The sequence below is a fragment of the Bemisia tabaci genome, chromosome 2, assembly GCF_918797505.1.
Source record: "Bemisia tabaci chromosome 2, PGI_BMITA_v3".
NCBI classification, from domain to species: Eukaryota; Metazoa; Arthropoda; class Insecta; order Hemiptera; family Aleyrodidae; genus Bemisia; species Bemisia tabaci.
Window position 1 is genome coordinate 70,864,791 of NC_092794.1, and position 16,647 is coordinate 70,881,437.

At 39.8% G+C, this 16,647-nt stretch overlaps 1 protein-coding gene across 2 annotated transcripts in view; it reads right to left on the bottom strand.

Moving 5' to 3' along the window:
* The window catches only part of Eip74EF (Ecdysone-induced protein E74), a 307,203-nt gene that overhangs the window by 205,701 nt on the left and 84,855 nt on the right, over nucleotides 1–16,647 (bottom strand). For both annotated transcript variants that reach the window (XM_019058353.2, XM_019058352.2), the window contains 2 exons: nucleotides 15,571–15,700; nucleotides 12,937–13,056 (listed from right to left, as the gene is read on the bottom strand). In XM_019058353.2, coding sequence (XP_018913898.2) covers nucleotides 12,937–13,056; nucleotides 15,571–15,700 — 250 coding nt within the window. The remainder of the gene's footprint in view (nucleotides 1–12,936; nucleotides 13,057–15,570; nucleotides 15,701–16,647) is intronic.

Below are 16,647 nucleotides of genomic sequence, written 5' to 3' on the forward strand. Positions count from 1 at the left end.
TCTGAGCCCGGAACTTTCGGCCTCTGAGCCCGGAACGCGGACGGTACGTCTATATAAGCCTGTAAGTACGGTTTCCACGGCCGGAGTTTTATTTTCAGGGCAGGGTCCGGAACTCATGAAGTTAACGCGAGTTTTACCGGTGGAATGGGCCTTGCGCAATGCGCATGGAGTCAAGTTTGTGGCTTCATTTGTACCTAGGAGCGAGGCATGTACATACGAGTGTTTGCGGGAAAGAATCGAGTGGACGCCATGGCGTGCAGGGAGGAGCGGTGGAAGGAACTCTTATCTGTCGCAATCTCTTTGTTCCAACTTTCAATCGGCGTCGCCGGTGATTCTCAACAATTTGCGTCCATTTACATAGACAGCCATGCCATGCCATGGGAATCCGATACTGAACTAGACGCCAACCTGCACCAACACCGGCCAGCTCGCGGGAAGAGCTATGCTTCTCATAGGAAACGCAGATACTTCGAGAATGTCTCATCAGGTTTCGCCGTGATGCCGGTTTCCTTCCAATTAGCACTTTTAACTTCGTGGAGCATAGAATAATTGGACCGAGTTAAGCAGAAAGGAACCAACCCACATTTTGGAAAAAATTGAGTTATGAGTGGTTTTGAACTCAACCACTGCTCTACTATCTATCGCCATAAATTCAAAGTTTTTGTTGGAGCAAATTTTGTAGAAATTGAACTTGAAGTTTATCTTTTACATTGAGTCTTATGCAGGAGTCAAACTTTAAACCTCTTTTTCTCGGTTCGATCCCGATGTGGCTTGGTTCCTTTCTGTTTAACTCCGTCCAATTAGAAGAAAAAAGTCAGCAGATTTTCCCGGAGCAATCGAAGCTACGCCTCCAGCAGCCGGAATTTTCGGCCTTTGAGCCCGGAACGGACGGTATGTCTATATAGCCCGTTATTACGGCTCCCACGGCCGGAGTTTTTTTTTTCACTGCGTGGTGCATTTTTCCCATTAGAGAGAAGAGGGCCATCAAAGAAAAGAGCCCCTCTAGAAATGTTAAAAAATAAGACCAAAGGCGCAGTTCCAGATGGGAACAGGACGGATGCCTTGACCTTCCGGTCGCACAGGGCAAACGACCATCTAAGGACCGCACTCGGATCCACGCGAAGGAACAAGAATACGTATAGTCTTTTGCTCTCTTGCGCAAGAGGAAAGAGACAGACGTTCAAGGAAGGTTAGTTTTCTGGCTATTCACGACCACGGGTCAACGAAACCGAGCGGGCGCTGAAACTGATTTTGAGCCACGCGCTCATCACTCACACGGCCGACTACCCAGACTCTCGTGCTAAGAAAGAACGTCGTATAAGCCTTTAGACGTTGCCAAGTTCCCTCTGTTAAAATACGAATTTTTACGGAAATCTGTGAATGTGTCTCCTTCAATTTTTCAGAGAATTTCAATTACAATCGGATCTAAATTATCTGAAAGTTGCGAGAGAAAAAACTCACAACTCTTTTTAAAAATGAGCGTTTTATTGAAGGAAATTTGGCAACTCTCGAATGTTCATATGGCGTTTTTACTGACGGCAGAGATAAACACACAGGAGGAATGATGACAATCCGTGCTAACTCCGTCAAAACCGGCCGTCGAAGGTTACTTATGTTTATTTTTATTTGTCCTGTCAAGTGTGCCTATTGAACTTTCGGAAAGGTTTTTTTAATACTTGACTAGAATGAATCAGGCAGCTAGTTTTTTTTAATTTTTTTTTTCAAAGGCAGGATGTGTTGCGTCAGATTATTTGCCTACACACTACCGTAAAGAGGTCTTTGAATTGAACTCTGCAGAGTGTTTCGACATTAACATCATTCCGGGAAACAACACTTTTTACACAGAGTTTTGAGGCTGAAAATAACTGAAACATGAAATGATAAAGATCAGATGTCGGGGTGCTACTTTCACTGTATCGATTAAAAATACTATCATAAAAGGCTATATTGCGACACAACAGTCTTTCTACAATTTCCTCTCAGAAATTTCAGTCAATTTGTAGCAGTTTTATGACACATTTATAAAATCACGAGAATTCAACGGATTTCTAAGGGTTTGAAATGGATTTGGATGATTTTTGAGGGAGCGCAATTTATTACTTAAATTCTGCATTCTACATTATGCTGTCAAAATGAGGCATGATTTAGACCGATGGTGTGCGAAACTGTAATTGGGCCGTCTTATATTCTGCCGTGCTACGATAAAACGCCGTAAGAACATTCGAGAGTTGCCAAATTTCTTAGCATTAACCGTGTATTTTTGAAGAAAATTATGCTTATTTTTCCTTGAAATTTTAAGGTTTTCCGGGAAAAAGTGTAAACAAAATTGTCTGAAAATAAATCGATGAAAAATATTCACAATTTTCCAAGTAAATTCGTTTTATCTTGAAGGAAATGTGACAACGTCTGAAGGCTCTTACGGCGTTCTTCCTCAGCAGGGTAGTATTGTTTCAGCATTAACAGCCTTTCAGTGAGGAAAGTATCGAAATTCTGGTCGGGGAATCGTGATGGCGTTTCGCAAGGGCTCTCAGTGTCAAAACCGCAATTAGAGCGCAGCTGAGGCGAACACTTGCACCTCGGGACATCGTAACCTTGCGCACTTGGCCAAAACGGCTGGCGAATTAAAAATATTTACAAAATAAATCACCAAAGTTGCGCAAAATCCTCTCGAGCCGGGAAAACGGGTTCGAGAGCCGCCCGCTTCGTGCAACATCGAGGATGTGAACGTAAAAGCTCGCTTCTCGTGCGCTTGCGCGTCGAGTTTCTGATTGGCTCTTGTCGCCAAGAATAAGAATTTCAACTCCTAACCGAGACTTATGCTGCCGAGCTAAGGAAGAACGCCGTATGAACATTCGAGAGTTGCCAAATTTCCTTCAATAAAATGTTTATTTTTGCGGAAAGATGTGAATATTTTTTCCTGAAATTTTCAGGGACTTCAGGTGAAATCGCGAACAAAATTATCTGAAAAATTGGAAGGAAAATATTTATAAGTTTACCAGAAAATTCTTGTTTTATCATAAGATATTTGGCAACGCCTGATGGTTCATACGGCGTTCTTCCTTAGCACGGCAGTATATGCTGCCGAGCTAAGGAAGAACGCCGTATGAACTTTCAAGAGTTGCCACATTTCCTCGGATAAGACATGTATTTTTGACGAAATTTACGAATGTTTTTCCTTACAATTTTCAGATATTTCAGATTAAATTGCGAACAAAATAGTCTGAAAAATTGGAGGATAATAATTTACAATTCCCCCAATAAATTCGTATTTTATCAGAGGAAATTTGGCAACGCCTGAAGGTTCATACGGCGTTTTCCCTTAGCACGGCAGTGTGGACCGGGACCTGACACCGATGGTGTCATTGTCGCCCTCTGTCGAGATTGCGGTGTTTTCAAATTTCAAAATTTCGAGAGGAAATTGACGAACATTTTTTCGTAAAATGTTCTAAGGATGATTTTAGTGACAAATTTCAGGAATTCAATACGATGGACTCATTTTCATTAAAAACCAGTTGGTCAGATATTTGTATTTTCACTGTTCTAGTTTTAGGATAGCTTAATTTTCATGTCAATTTGAGCATCAAGAGAGGAAAGTTATGCAGCGAAGGGACTGTATCATACACTTTCATTACGTTTTTCTGGCGATAAAAATTGGGTTTTAGAGGGAGAAATGCACTTTACGATGGATATTACAGCATTAAGTGACACTTCTGATGAAAGTCCAACTTTTAAAAAGAGCTTTTTCTCGTGAAAAATTGTGGTAATGAAAAGCATCCGTAATACAGTTGAATTAAGATTTCATCCTTCAAACGTTTCTTTAAACCTAGGATTTAAAATAGAGATCTCTAGACAGGAATACCATCTGAAAATAAAAATTGGGCCCAAACCGCTTTCACCCTTTATTCAAAAACTTCGAAATTTCCTTTCTGTTAATTGTACACATACATACCATTTTCCACTTATTCGTAGCAGTTCAAGAGAAATTTCAAAGAATTTAATTTCCAACGAGTGAGACTACAGTTTCAATGAGTTCTCGCAAAATGCTGAAAAAGCGGAGATCCGTATCGTTGGTTTCGACCCTAGAACTGCCGCGCTAAGGAGAAACGCCGTATGAGCATTCGAGAGTTGCTAAATTTCCTTCGATAAACTGTTTATTTTTGAGGAAAGTCAGAAAGAAATTTTTCCGAGAAATTTTCAGATATTTTGGATTAAATTCCGAGCAAAAATATCTGAAGATTTCGAAGAAAAAAATTCAAAATTTTCCCGATTAATTCGGCTTTTGTCAAAGGAAATCTAGCAACGTCTAAAGGTCCATACGGCGTTTTTCCATTGCTCAGCAGAGTCGCCTTAAGCAGTCGACCTGATGTTGAAACCTGTTGTGTGAGCGCACCTTCACGAGTCGTGCGAAGTCGTCGAAGCGGTGGACATGGCATGGGTTTGTTCGACCGAGAGTAAAGCCAGAAACCAGTTCACTCCCCCTTACTGCCCCCCCTCCCCCCCTCCCCCCATAGAACAATCAGTACAACGGAGAGCACATGGGAGCTCGGGCATCGCTCCTTAGCGAAAGTTGAAAGTGCGCTTTCGATTTCAAAGGAGCGAGTTTGCGGTGTGCGAGTCGGCGACAACTTAATATGGCCTAATTAGTAAGGCGCTTCGTTTGCTCCTGTTCTGACGACGCACGGTGGATTGAGTCGATAGGAGGGGTCGGACAAAATTTGGAAACTTTAAAACGCTTATAACCCCATTCATACGAAGCTTTGAGGTTTTAAAAAAGTTTTCAAGGGTTTCCTCGTGAAATTTTCTTCTAAAAGCACCCCTTAGCATTTGAAATGTGGCGAAATAAACATCAAAATTTGCAGTTTCAGTCAAAAATGTCATGTGCGACCTCTCTGATTGACGCGATCCACTGTGCGACGGTAGTCGGTAGCTCTGGGGCCGGATCGTTGGATTTTAATCGGATCCTGAATGAATGCGGATGGCCCAAACTGCCGTGCTAAGGAAGAACGCCGTAGGAACCTTCAAGCGTTGTCAAATTCCCTTCGATAAGAAACGAATTTTCTGGTAAACTCATCAATATTTTTCTTCCAATTTTTCAGATAGTGTTGCTTACAATTCCGCCGAAAAGTCTTGACGATTGCGAGGGAAAATATTTATGGATTTCCTCGAAAATGATCATTTTATCGAAGGGAACTTGACAACCCTCGAAAGTTCATACGGCGTTCTTCCTTAGCACGGTAGCAAAGTTTGATGTACCTCGTTAGCTTGATGTTCCAGGTTCATTGACTGCCGTTGAAAATCCGATTTTTGGAACGTTGATACCTTGTAGGTCTTATCCACTCTCGCCTCGCCAAATATATTCAACTTGAGCGAAACTTATTATGATATTTCGTAAAATTTAAGAGAGTTTCGGAAAGTCCTTTCACGTTAAAACAAAATTCATTAATTTGCCCATTTTTACTTACTCGCTCTCCTTGCGGGTAAAGAAAATATCACCCCTTCCTCCAACTTGAAATTTTATCATTCCTGGGCATTTTAAGGTGTTTGGGATAAAAGAAATCCATACCTACTTGATAAAAGTGTGTGTGCGTCCGTCTCGCGTCCCTGACCTCAACCCCTCTCCCCAAAAATTTCTTACGTTTGCACCTAGTATTCATCAAAGTCTCCCACGCCCTCTTTCACTTTCCGTTGAATATTAGTTATTAGTATTATAAAAATAAATCTCACTCATCTTGGAGCTGTTTGTCGATGCCCCGCAATCTTGGAATCATCAAGGCAAATACCAGGTGACCTGCAAAGTCTATCTCATGCATTTTTTCTATGGTAGCCACCGATCCGTAATTACTACGATTCCAAGTTTCAAATAGGATGAATTCAAAAGAGGGACGCGGTAAAACGGGATAAGCAAGGAGGATATGAAAAATAAGAATATAATTTCGATAGAAACAACAGAACGGTAAGGTTACACGGAGGGGAAGTAGCTAGGAAGCAGCACTCCTTCTCTTGATTGAAAGATACTATAGAGCCGAGACGCCGAGAGAAGCAGGATTGACCCAGGCACTGACGACGTAAAAAGCGCCTTCAAATATGACTACAGCAACTCTCGCTACTTACTCATGGAGGCATCTCTCGCATCGTGCTCGTGTCGTCGTGTGCGGCGCGGCGGCGCGCATGCTTATTTGCACGATCATTAATCATTATAGATCAAGACTAATAACCGCGGGTCAACGAAATTACATTCAGCATAGTATTTTTTCCCCTCTATTTTGATTTCAGGATGGGTTGAATTTCTGCACGAATCAACGAGCATGACAAAAGAACGGAATAGAATATGAAGAAAATAAAAATACCAGTTACGAACTTACCGATAAATAGTCTTACGGAAAAAACTCAATTTTAGAGATAGTTGAATATGGAGTCTCACCTGTAACAAGCAAATAATGAAGATATTAGCGACTCAGCTACATAAAGAAGAAGGTAATCCCAGATACCCAAAATACATGAAACAGTAAAGTAAATGAAAAGAGGGTCACTTCACACAATTTTTGGGCGTGTTAAAACTTTCATCCACACTGAGAACCATTACTTAGACTGTTCAGCTGAAATTGATTGGAGGAATATGTCTTAACTGCGAATGATTTCATCCTAGGAATCCCAATTAATTGTTTCTCTATTGATGTGTCGGAAATAACGGTTCAGGAAACCTATGAGTTAGGTTTTAATAGCATTTCGTTTTCTGGTAGCAGATTCCCTGTCATCGTGATCAAAAATTGAAGTAACCTGCAACCTGAACACTTGAGATTTCCTTGATGTAAGTCGGGTAAATATCGAAATGACGACAATACTTTTTGCGTCCAAGTCAAGCTACGAGACTAATCCTGTTGGATCAACGACCTAATTTTTTCATATGCGTTCTTCCCCAAAATCTTTGACCATTAGACCCAACACTTGCACCCGAGTAAACAATCTTAAGTTACTCTTTTTTCCGAGAGTGAACCTAATCATTTTTAAGATTCATCTTTTTTTTTTTTTTTTTTTTTTTTTTTTTTTTTTTTTTTGGCTATGACAAAAAGTTAACCAATACCGCCGATTTCCAAATAGACGATGGATACGGGAGGGAAGGGGAGGAGCACCTGGGTCTCCGGGCGTTGCATCGCGAGCAAGTTCACCGCGCGATCAAGGTCCAAGAGGCAGAGCATCGTCTTCTGAGTAGGTCACCGGCGTAAAGGGAAACGCAACCATCAGCATCAGCAACAACCGCCGGTCGCCGGTTTAGTTGCCGCGATTGAAAAAAAAACAAATGAAAGTAGAATGGAGGGCCCAACGCGCCACCTCGTGTTGCCGCACCGCTGGGAACTCGACGAATTTGTCCTGAACTGCTCATACGAAAACACTCGGTTTACACGGGACATTTGGCAATTCTCGTCTACAGCGACCGGCTACCGAGAATTGCTTTATTGAGAGTGAAAATACTCTACAATAATACACTTTACACCCCCCCCCCCCTCCCCCCGGTATCCACGGATCATCACGCGCCGCAGACCACTTGTTACAGGATGATCCGCTCTGCGTACACGTGCTCTGGTGTCTGATTGAGGGATTTATTTTATTTTTTTCTCGATACTTTAGCTCGACTGTGACGTTTTGAGTGCGATCTAGACGGAAGCTCTTTTGGTCAGTTGTTAGGAGGCGATGAACTATGTTTGGAGGGAGGAGGTTTCTTAGTAGGTATAGTAAAAAAAGCTAAGCCGATTTTTTTGCGCACGGTGCTATCTTTTTCCTAATTGGACGTAATTCTATCAAACGGAACTATGTGCATTATGACATGAACCCTGTCAAGAACCATACATTCTTATGGGTTTCAGGGGTCATGTCTTAATGCACATAGTTCCGTTTGATAGAAATACGTCCAATTGGTCGATCAAGTAGCCAATTAGAAAACGTCATTGCTTTGGCGCAACCTTGACTTTCTGATAACTTTGATAAATTATCGTGGTTTCCGGATGAATCGGGATATATCGCGGTGCAGGAAGTTTCCTCAAAAAAGAAAAAGGAAAAGGAAAAAAAAAGGAACCCAGAATTTTCTATAATTTTATGTTTTGTGGATTGAGGAGAAGGATGCAATTTTCAAAATCCTTCACACTGTTTAACATTTTAAAGTGAAATTCTGTGCCGGAGCCCAGCACTCAAATATTCCGAGGGATATGAATGAGAAGTGAAATGAAGATATGAATGAATCACGAAATCTATTTCCTTACGGTGTAAAATCTACTCTTTTTTCGGAGTATCATACACTTTTATCATGGGCGGATCCAAGGGGGGGGGGCGTGTAGGGGGTGCACCCCCTCCTCCGTTTGCCCGAAAACAAGAGGGAGGAAAGTGGAAGACAGGAGTACAGGACGCATGTATTCGGATTTTTCATGACGAAATTGACTAAAACTGCTTGTTAAATGCTTTCAAATCTCGAAAATTTTCTGCGAGAAGCTTCCCGGACCACCTTACGCCCCCCCCCCCCCCCCCCGTTCGAAGTGTGCGGAATTGTGGATCCACCTGGTACCAATTTCATTCCGCAAACATATCACTTTGGGTTTTTGGGCGCTGTATGATAGTTTATGGCGCTGAATTACAATCCTCGATTTTTAAAAGTGCACCCTGAATACGCCGTGACCTTAAAAAATCGTGTGGATTTCAGGAAATCGGACAACCGGAGACAGTGCTCGACTCACTACTCAGGTACGGTTTGCAAAATGACAGTAGACCTGGCGTGATGACATGTGGTCGGTGAGGCTGTAACCCTGGTCAACATGCAAGACCACGCGGTCATAGAAACGAGAGTAACTAGCCCGGAGAAGGAGAGAGTGTCTCAGTAACTCGGGATTGAAAGTGAATTCTAGCTTTGCAACTTTGCTTCAGCCTCCAGGATGAGTTATAGTCCGGCAGACCGGTCAGTGGTCACCTACGGAAGAGGATGGAGACAGGGGCGATCTCCGTTAAAGCGACTCAGCGAGGAAAGTAAAAGAAATATCGAAGGCAAAGAAATTGGAATGGGAACATTCAACATCGCTGGGAATATGCTATCGGAACTGGTTTGAGGATATGCCTGCGATAAGGAAGGTGGTGAATAATAGAAATTCAATTATGATTCTTGTATTCTATGAGAAGTCTGATGCTTCAAGTCTTCTTTTGTTTTGATTTTCTCACTTTTTGTCATCTTTGATAAAGAAATTTACTAATTTTCAATGGCGTAAGATTATACAAGGTAGAATAATTTTATTTATTTCTTAATTTTATTTTGGGTCTAATTCATCCTCTATAACTGGGGAATTGTGGAAACTTGTTTTTGCAGCTAAACCGTTTTTGGGGTGATTCTAGAATGAACCACCCGATGGGATGAGAAATTTAGCGTGGTAAAACGATGAAACTCTTGTTAAACTAAAATAAAGATTTATTTGTGTGATTAGTTAAGTCAAATTTAATATTGTCTGGTTGCATTTTTTTCTTTTATGTGTTGTTAATTTTTATAGAGAAATTCTCCATCATTTGTCAAGATATTCTGAAATTTTGTTAACAGAACGTGCGTTAAATTGTTTGAATTTTTTTAAGCAGAGTAAGACTTTCCTGGGATAGAAATGTCTCATTTTTGCTTTGAATTTAAGATTTTTCATGAATATGAATTCTAAAATCGGTTAAAAGGGTGTGTAATATAATCATATTTTTAAATTTCAATCAGTAAAGTTGGTTTTCATTTTAATCCCAACTTTCCAAAAGTAACAAAAGCTATTTTAAACTACTAAGAGACGAGAGAGGCAGTTTCCTATTGGAATAGAAACTGCATGCCGACTATTCCCTACTTAACTTCCGAGAAAGCAGAACTTGATTAAAGAAATTTTACACGTGAGATGTTTTTTTGAAAAAAAAACCGGTAAATTTTTAGTCTATACCATAGCATTAAATTTGAAAAGTAACGATTATTAGACCGTTCATGAAAATCGATTGGGTAAAACGATCAACTTTACTTAAAGAACTGTTTCTAACTAATCGGCTTGCTCGTTTGAATTGCCTTCAGACTCGACTAGTACAGATATGTATACAAAATTGCGTCCTGCGTGAATGAAGGCGCCTTCAACAAGCAACTTGGTCCTCACTCTTGATGTGGATATCAACGACACGAAACATGATCGGCGCGACGCACAGTTTGCCTTCATCACCTCCGATACAACTGTAAATGCGTATAGAATATTGCAGAACTCTGATTTGAAGGCGCTTGCGGATCGAATTATTTCCTGTGAGGAATTCGTTTATTTTTCACTCTCAACTACCTTCGAACAGCCTACATATTCCCTTTTGCAAGAAATGTTTTCAATTTAAGACAAACCTTGACGATATCAAGTTTGTTTGAGACCTTAGACAATGTGCCCTAAAAACGCGAGAGAACAGCGAGCCCTGTTCAAAGTAATTTTCAGAACTTTTCACAGGTGGCTTCATACTTCATGAGAGCGAGCTTTCATCGCAACGCATGAGTAATTGTCTCCCTATTTTTTAAAACAATTATGAATCTCTTAACCTCAGTTTTGAAAATTCTGTTTGTCAGTCTGTCTTATTTATAGTAAGAAATCTATTCACATGGCTGGAATCACAAGTTCAAACTTTAATGCTGTTTGATTCTGAGACATTAAAAAGGTAGTTTGGTCGTTTTCGGTTTTGGTTCATTGCGGAAATTAATGATAAGTCTGTTTATGAGCATGTAGTCCAGTCAATCTATCTATTTTCTGGGAAAATCAATATGTAGAAGGTTTCTTTGCGGAAACATGTCAAAATCGGCCACCAGAACTCATATCAAAAGTTTATCGGAATCGGTTGTCCGCTAAGGCCGTTATCTAGAAAAATGGGAGAGGGGGAATACGCTGCCGGCGACCGGTTTTTCGCTCATATCTAAAAAACAACCAATCCTACGGAAAAATGTCATGTACCTTATGGTAAGAGCACAACACTTCCTATTAGAAATATACTATATGTATTGATTAATTATTGACTTACTGTTGATGAGATATTGCAGTAGTTCTCCGCGGCTGGGAAAGTCAAATTTTGCTTGAAATCGCGCTTTTCCCACGAAATCTTTAATTATCTTAAAAGGACACATTTATGCTAAAAGAAACGATAAGCATAGGGATTGCGTGTAACATAGTTCCTTTTAGCATAAATACGTCCATATAAACATAGACCTAGCTGTATTTGAGATATATATGGTCTGGGTCTCATCGCTGCAATTATATTGTGTGAAATTACTTGCGATTTTCTCCTCCATGAGCTTCCATCACATTTTTTTCGTTCGCGATCATATCACTTAAAAATATAGTTAGGGGTTTCGGAAGTTTTTCGTCAGTGCCAAATGATTTCCTCTTTGATTGTTGACTCTGTCATACGCACGATCTTCAGTCGCTTATCTCCTCGTTTATCGCACTATTTTGCATACCAGCTTTCTCGCGAAAACTTTTCTTTCCATTAGATTTAATCTAGTCTTTGTTATTAAGATGCATTTGCCGAATATTTCAAGTAAATTTGACTTCAATGTCTTCTCTGAAGTATTTATGCTGGCTGTAGGCAATTCTTCCAATGAAAACTGATAATTGCTACAGGTATAGGTACGTTAAACCCATCTCTAATTCTTCATTCAAATTTACATTATCCGTTTCAGTTTTCCGCAAATCAGAATGAAATCCATGATGAAACTTATCAGTGCATTCTGAATAGTGCGTTGCTGCGTGAGGAACCAGATCAGAACTATTTTCAACTCGTGTCTGTACCTATTTTTAGCCTAATCCTCCTCAATATTGTCAATTTTTTTAAGAAATGTGGTTTTACATTCTTAGGTGAGGACTTATTTACTTGTTTGCGCAAATCTGCCCTCATTTCCTGTTCAAACTTTTACGTGCAAATTTTTAATGGCAAAATAAACTCTGTCTCTTTGCGTCAAAATGTTCCTCCGATATAAGTCTCTTTTTCAAGGGAGAAAATTTACTCGCATTAGCTTCTGCTTCTTATTTTCATTTAATGTTCAATATTATTATTTATCTTTATTCAAATATTTTGTCTGCATTCTACATGAACCGTTTCATCAATTTTATCCAGCCATTCTTCAAATGTATCTCTCTTCTGTCACTACAGTTTCTTTCAAATCTAATGCTGGATCATAGTTTCTAATCTTGCCAAAAAGTGCGGCTCCCGGTCGACGCAAAACGCATATTAGCTTCTACAAGACTGCCGGAATACTTCACGCATTGCGCGAAACGTAGGGACGCTATTAGTGGCGACGTCATCATAGGGATTCTCCATTATATCGAATTGGATCCAAACAATAACATTGGCATAACCTCTTTCAATGCTACCAATGCGAAAAAATCGATAAATATCGCTTTTCTGTGACGTTGCACTAATAGCGTCTAGTGCGGTCGCCGGTCTCGGTGCGAATCGCACAGCGCCTACAAGACTACATGAATACTTCACGCATTGCGCCAAAAACAGTGCGGTCGCCGGTCGGTGCGAATCGCATAGCGCCTACAAGAGTGGATGAATACTTCACGCATTGCGCCAAACACAGTGCGGTCGCTGGTCGCCGTAAAACGCAAACGCAAACGAAAACCGTATGGTACAGAATGGAGATAATCCATATCTCACAAACTGGAAGTCACAAATTAATAAATGTACAGTGTTTCTAATAGGAAATGTTGTTCTCTTGGTAAAAGATCCATGAAATTTTTCCGCAGGATTGATTGTCTTTGAGATATGATCGAGAAACCGGTTACCGGGGGCAAGTTTCGGCCCCCGTCCCCATTTTTGAAGATGGTAGCCTTAGCGGACAGCCGATTCCGGTAAACTTTTGATATGTGGTTTCATCTGAAATAGGGCTTACGATTATAGAATTACAGAAAATGTACGTACCTGATCTGAGTCCTGGTTCAGTTTTGATGGCTCGATTAGGGACAGGGAATGTTGATGATTCATTATTGTTACTACTACTACTACTACTACTTCCAACCGTCGGAGGTGAGGATAATTTTTCTGTAAATAAGCACGAGAGGCACATTTAAGAGGTTGTTCATTTTGTATCTAAAAATATTTTTCAATTAAATGAAATTTCGGCACGTTACTGCAGAAACCCGAATAATGGAGTATCTTTTCATCAAAAGAAAGTTGCTTTTCACCATTTCCTAGAAGTCCAAATGGATCACTAGACAAGGTACGAATTTGAGCATTCTGATACATGATTCTTAACCAGAATTTCACGTAAAACACGATTCGTGAAACGAATATTACTGAAACAAACTCCTAACGAAGATAATAACGTTTTTATTTCACATTGATTAGGGAGAATTTGAACTGCCGGCTCATAAGAAACTCAAACCTCTACGTGAGTCAAATCGCGCACTACAACGGTTTCAGCAAGCTTGTCGATCGAGCAATGTTCATTTCCCACCATGTGCTGTTCAAACCATAAGCAATCTGCTATAGCTGAGCCGAAGCGTCAGGATTGAGGTTGCCAGATTTTTATATCGCAGATACTGTCATGATAACGTTCAGCGCGCGATGTAAATCACGTAGAGCATTGAGTTTTTACGAGCGGGTGGTCTGAATTCACGCATCAAGACTCATTAAATATCTTCGTAAGGAGTTAATATCGGTGATTTTCGTTGTGCGCACCGTATTTTACATGAAATTTTGATGAAGAATCATGAATGAGAGGGCTGAAATGCGCACCTTGTCTAGTGGTCCATTCTGGATTTATCTTCTAAAAATGTGTCTTTGATAGTTGACCTACTTTCAGTAGGATAATATGAAACATTCCAACTATAGACATTGTTTTGAGTCGTTATTTTTCAAAGAGAATAAGCAAACAAATCTATGAAATATATTTTTGAAGTTACAATGCACTCCTTTGATTCCTCAATTGAACGTATTTCTGCCAAACGGAACTATGTGCATTATGACATGAGCCCTGAGCCCCATAAGAATATTTACATAACAGGGCTCACGTCATAATGCATATAGTTCCGTTTGACAGAAATGCGTCCAATTATATGACCCATAATCAATATCATTGAACAACGCTCCAATTCGTGTTCAGATATGACTCGATCAATCGACGAATTTGTCACATTGTTTTGAAGAGGGTCATCTTATTCCATAATTTGCTCTTTCAATAGGCGAATTTTCACGACTGAATGCGGTCGAGTTTTCTGACCTACTGCTAATCTCCACTACAACCAAACGATAATTGCTGTGGATGTGGTGCGCCTACAGCATTTGATTATCACTCTGACAGCAATGATGACCACATCAAAAATTCCCGACCCACTTCCTGAGGTGGTTCCAAAAGTAGGTGGATGCTAACGTTGGCCAAAATTCATCAAGCAACTGACTTTTGTTCTTGACTTCAGTAGAGTGTTTTTCTCCTTTGGTTCGCAACCCTGCCGATCTAGTTAAAAAAGTCGACCAAATCCACACGCGAAAATTCGCCTCATGTCATCATGTTGCTTTTGAGTGGGAATAATCGTGATGCAACAGAGTGAACTGTTTTTCAGTGGTGTGGCGTGCTTTGTAATGTATCGATTCATCGGCCATTTAAACATATGGAAAAAGATCGATAAATGGGGTGTTCGCAAGGAACACCGTAACAATCGATTCTTTACCACAGCTTCAAATGGAGAAATATCGATAATCGATCATTGGCACTTCGCCACTGCTGTCTTTGATTTTGCATTATCAATGTCCATTAGCACATTATGTCTAACGGTATTTAAAGGTATACCTACTGAGAAATTTCGTCTTGCAATCAGATAAACATATTTGTTTATAATATTTCAAAAACTAATTATCCTACTGTATTTGAAACTTATACAGAGGAAAGAAGGATACCAGTTAATTATGAGACATTTGAGGAACCTAACTTACACAAGAGTTGGTATTTTAATGTACAAAGTCCACATCTGACATTGAATATTATTTGATTCACTTTAACCTGTGCCATTTCTGGGAATAATAAAAATGTATAATCTGTAGCAGTTAGCATTACGGTACATTCAATCTTCAGCACATAATGTAAATCAAGAATTGTTAAGACCAGTTTTTTGCATTGAAACTCATTCGATTTTGTTTAGGTCAGAGAGTTTAAATTTCCTTCAAGTGGCTTGATAGGCAACAATACATACGCGTGTGCGTTTCATCTACCTCTTGCGGCGGTCTCTGATGATCGCGAGCAACTTTCATTGAGCATTCATTGGAGTTTTCAGTGGTCTTTCTTTGGCCTGACTGGTTGCACATGAGGAGAATAGAATATAGTATATTCTATAATCTACTCCTAGAGTATAGAAACAAAACTCCTCATAAGTTAATACTTTAGCCGAGCGCTTTGCAGTGCTTGACAAATTAATGAAATCTCATTTATATGTGATTTCCTCAAATTTTCGCAAAATAGGAAAAGGAAAGAGATGAACTCCTTCAATTTTCTACTTCAGACTTTCCTAATATATATTCTGGTTTCCATGTTTCCTCCGGCTCACGATTCGACATACGTACCTGCTAATAGTGGATTTGCTGCTGCTATGTTAAACTTTCGACTTGATACGGAATTTCGTTGCAGCTCTTGCAGGTAGGCTGAAACTTGATTTTTGTTGTTTGAGCTAACGACACTGTTGTTATTTTCTTCCTGCAAAAGGTCAAAACACACGACTTGTGACAAAAGCAATATTTAAATTCGACAGTCTTCTATTTTGACAGGCGACATTTAAATTTTAAAGATTCAAACGACATCCTTAAATTATCGGATTTAGGTGATTGGTAAGCACCAAACTCCTTGTTAGGTAAAATAAAGTGTACATACGAAATGTACCCCGAAAGTATCAGCGCTGATGCCATAACTTGAAACGAATGAGAATGCAGTCATGACGAGTTGAAGCTGTGCTATTCTCTCGGGAGAGAAAACCATTCCCTCGACAAAAAAAAGTATTTTTTCAAGAGAGAAAACTACTCTCTCGGGGGGACAACTATTCTCTCCGAAGAAAAAACTTTTTTCTCGGAAGACAAAACTATTCCCTTCGAGGAAGAAACTTTTATCCCTCAAACTCTCAATGTTTTTCGTCACTTGGAATGTATTTCTTGATTCACTCATTCTATTTGGACTGCATTAATGCTTTTAGAAACTGCAACATCTGACTCATGCATAAAACACCTATCTTCCATCGAAACTAATAGCACGTATGTTGTTTCTAAAATAAGCCAGAAATTGTAGTTTCTGATTGGAAAATTTAGTCCATTTATTTAGCGTCGTCTTCCTGATTTCTTCAAATGGTCAAAATATCGATGGCGAAACTCCAAAACCACGTATCTTGATTTGCAACGTTGCAGACCTCTTGCCACACTCTATTATCGTAATGAAATATTACGCAACAATTGATTCTTTAAAACTTTCGTGACTTTCCTTCTGTATGCGAAGAAAATACTGCGAAAGCTTAATAGAATCATGTTGATTCACCTTCTATCAAAAACAATAAAGAGGCGCGGAGATTTTGAAACACCGCAAACAAGATACGTGGTTTGGGTGTTCCACCGCCGCACAGTGGATCGAGTAAATTAAAGCGATCGGACATATAATTT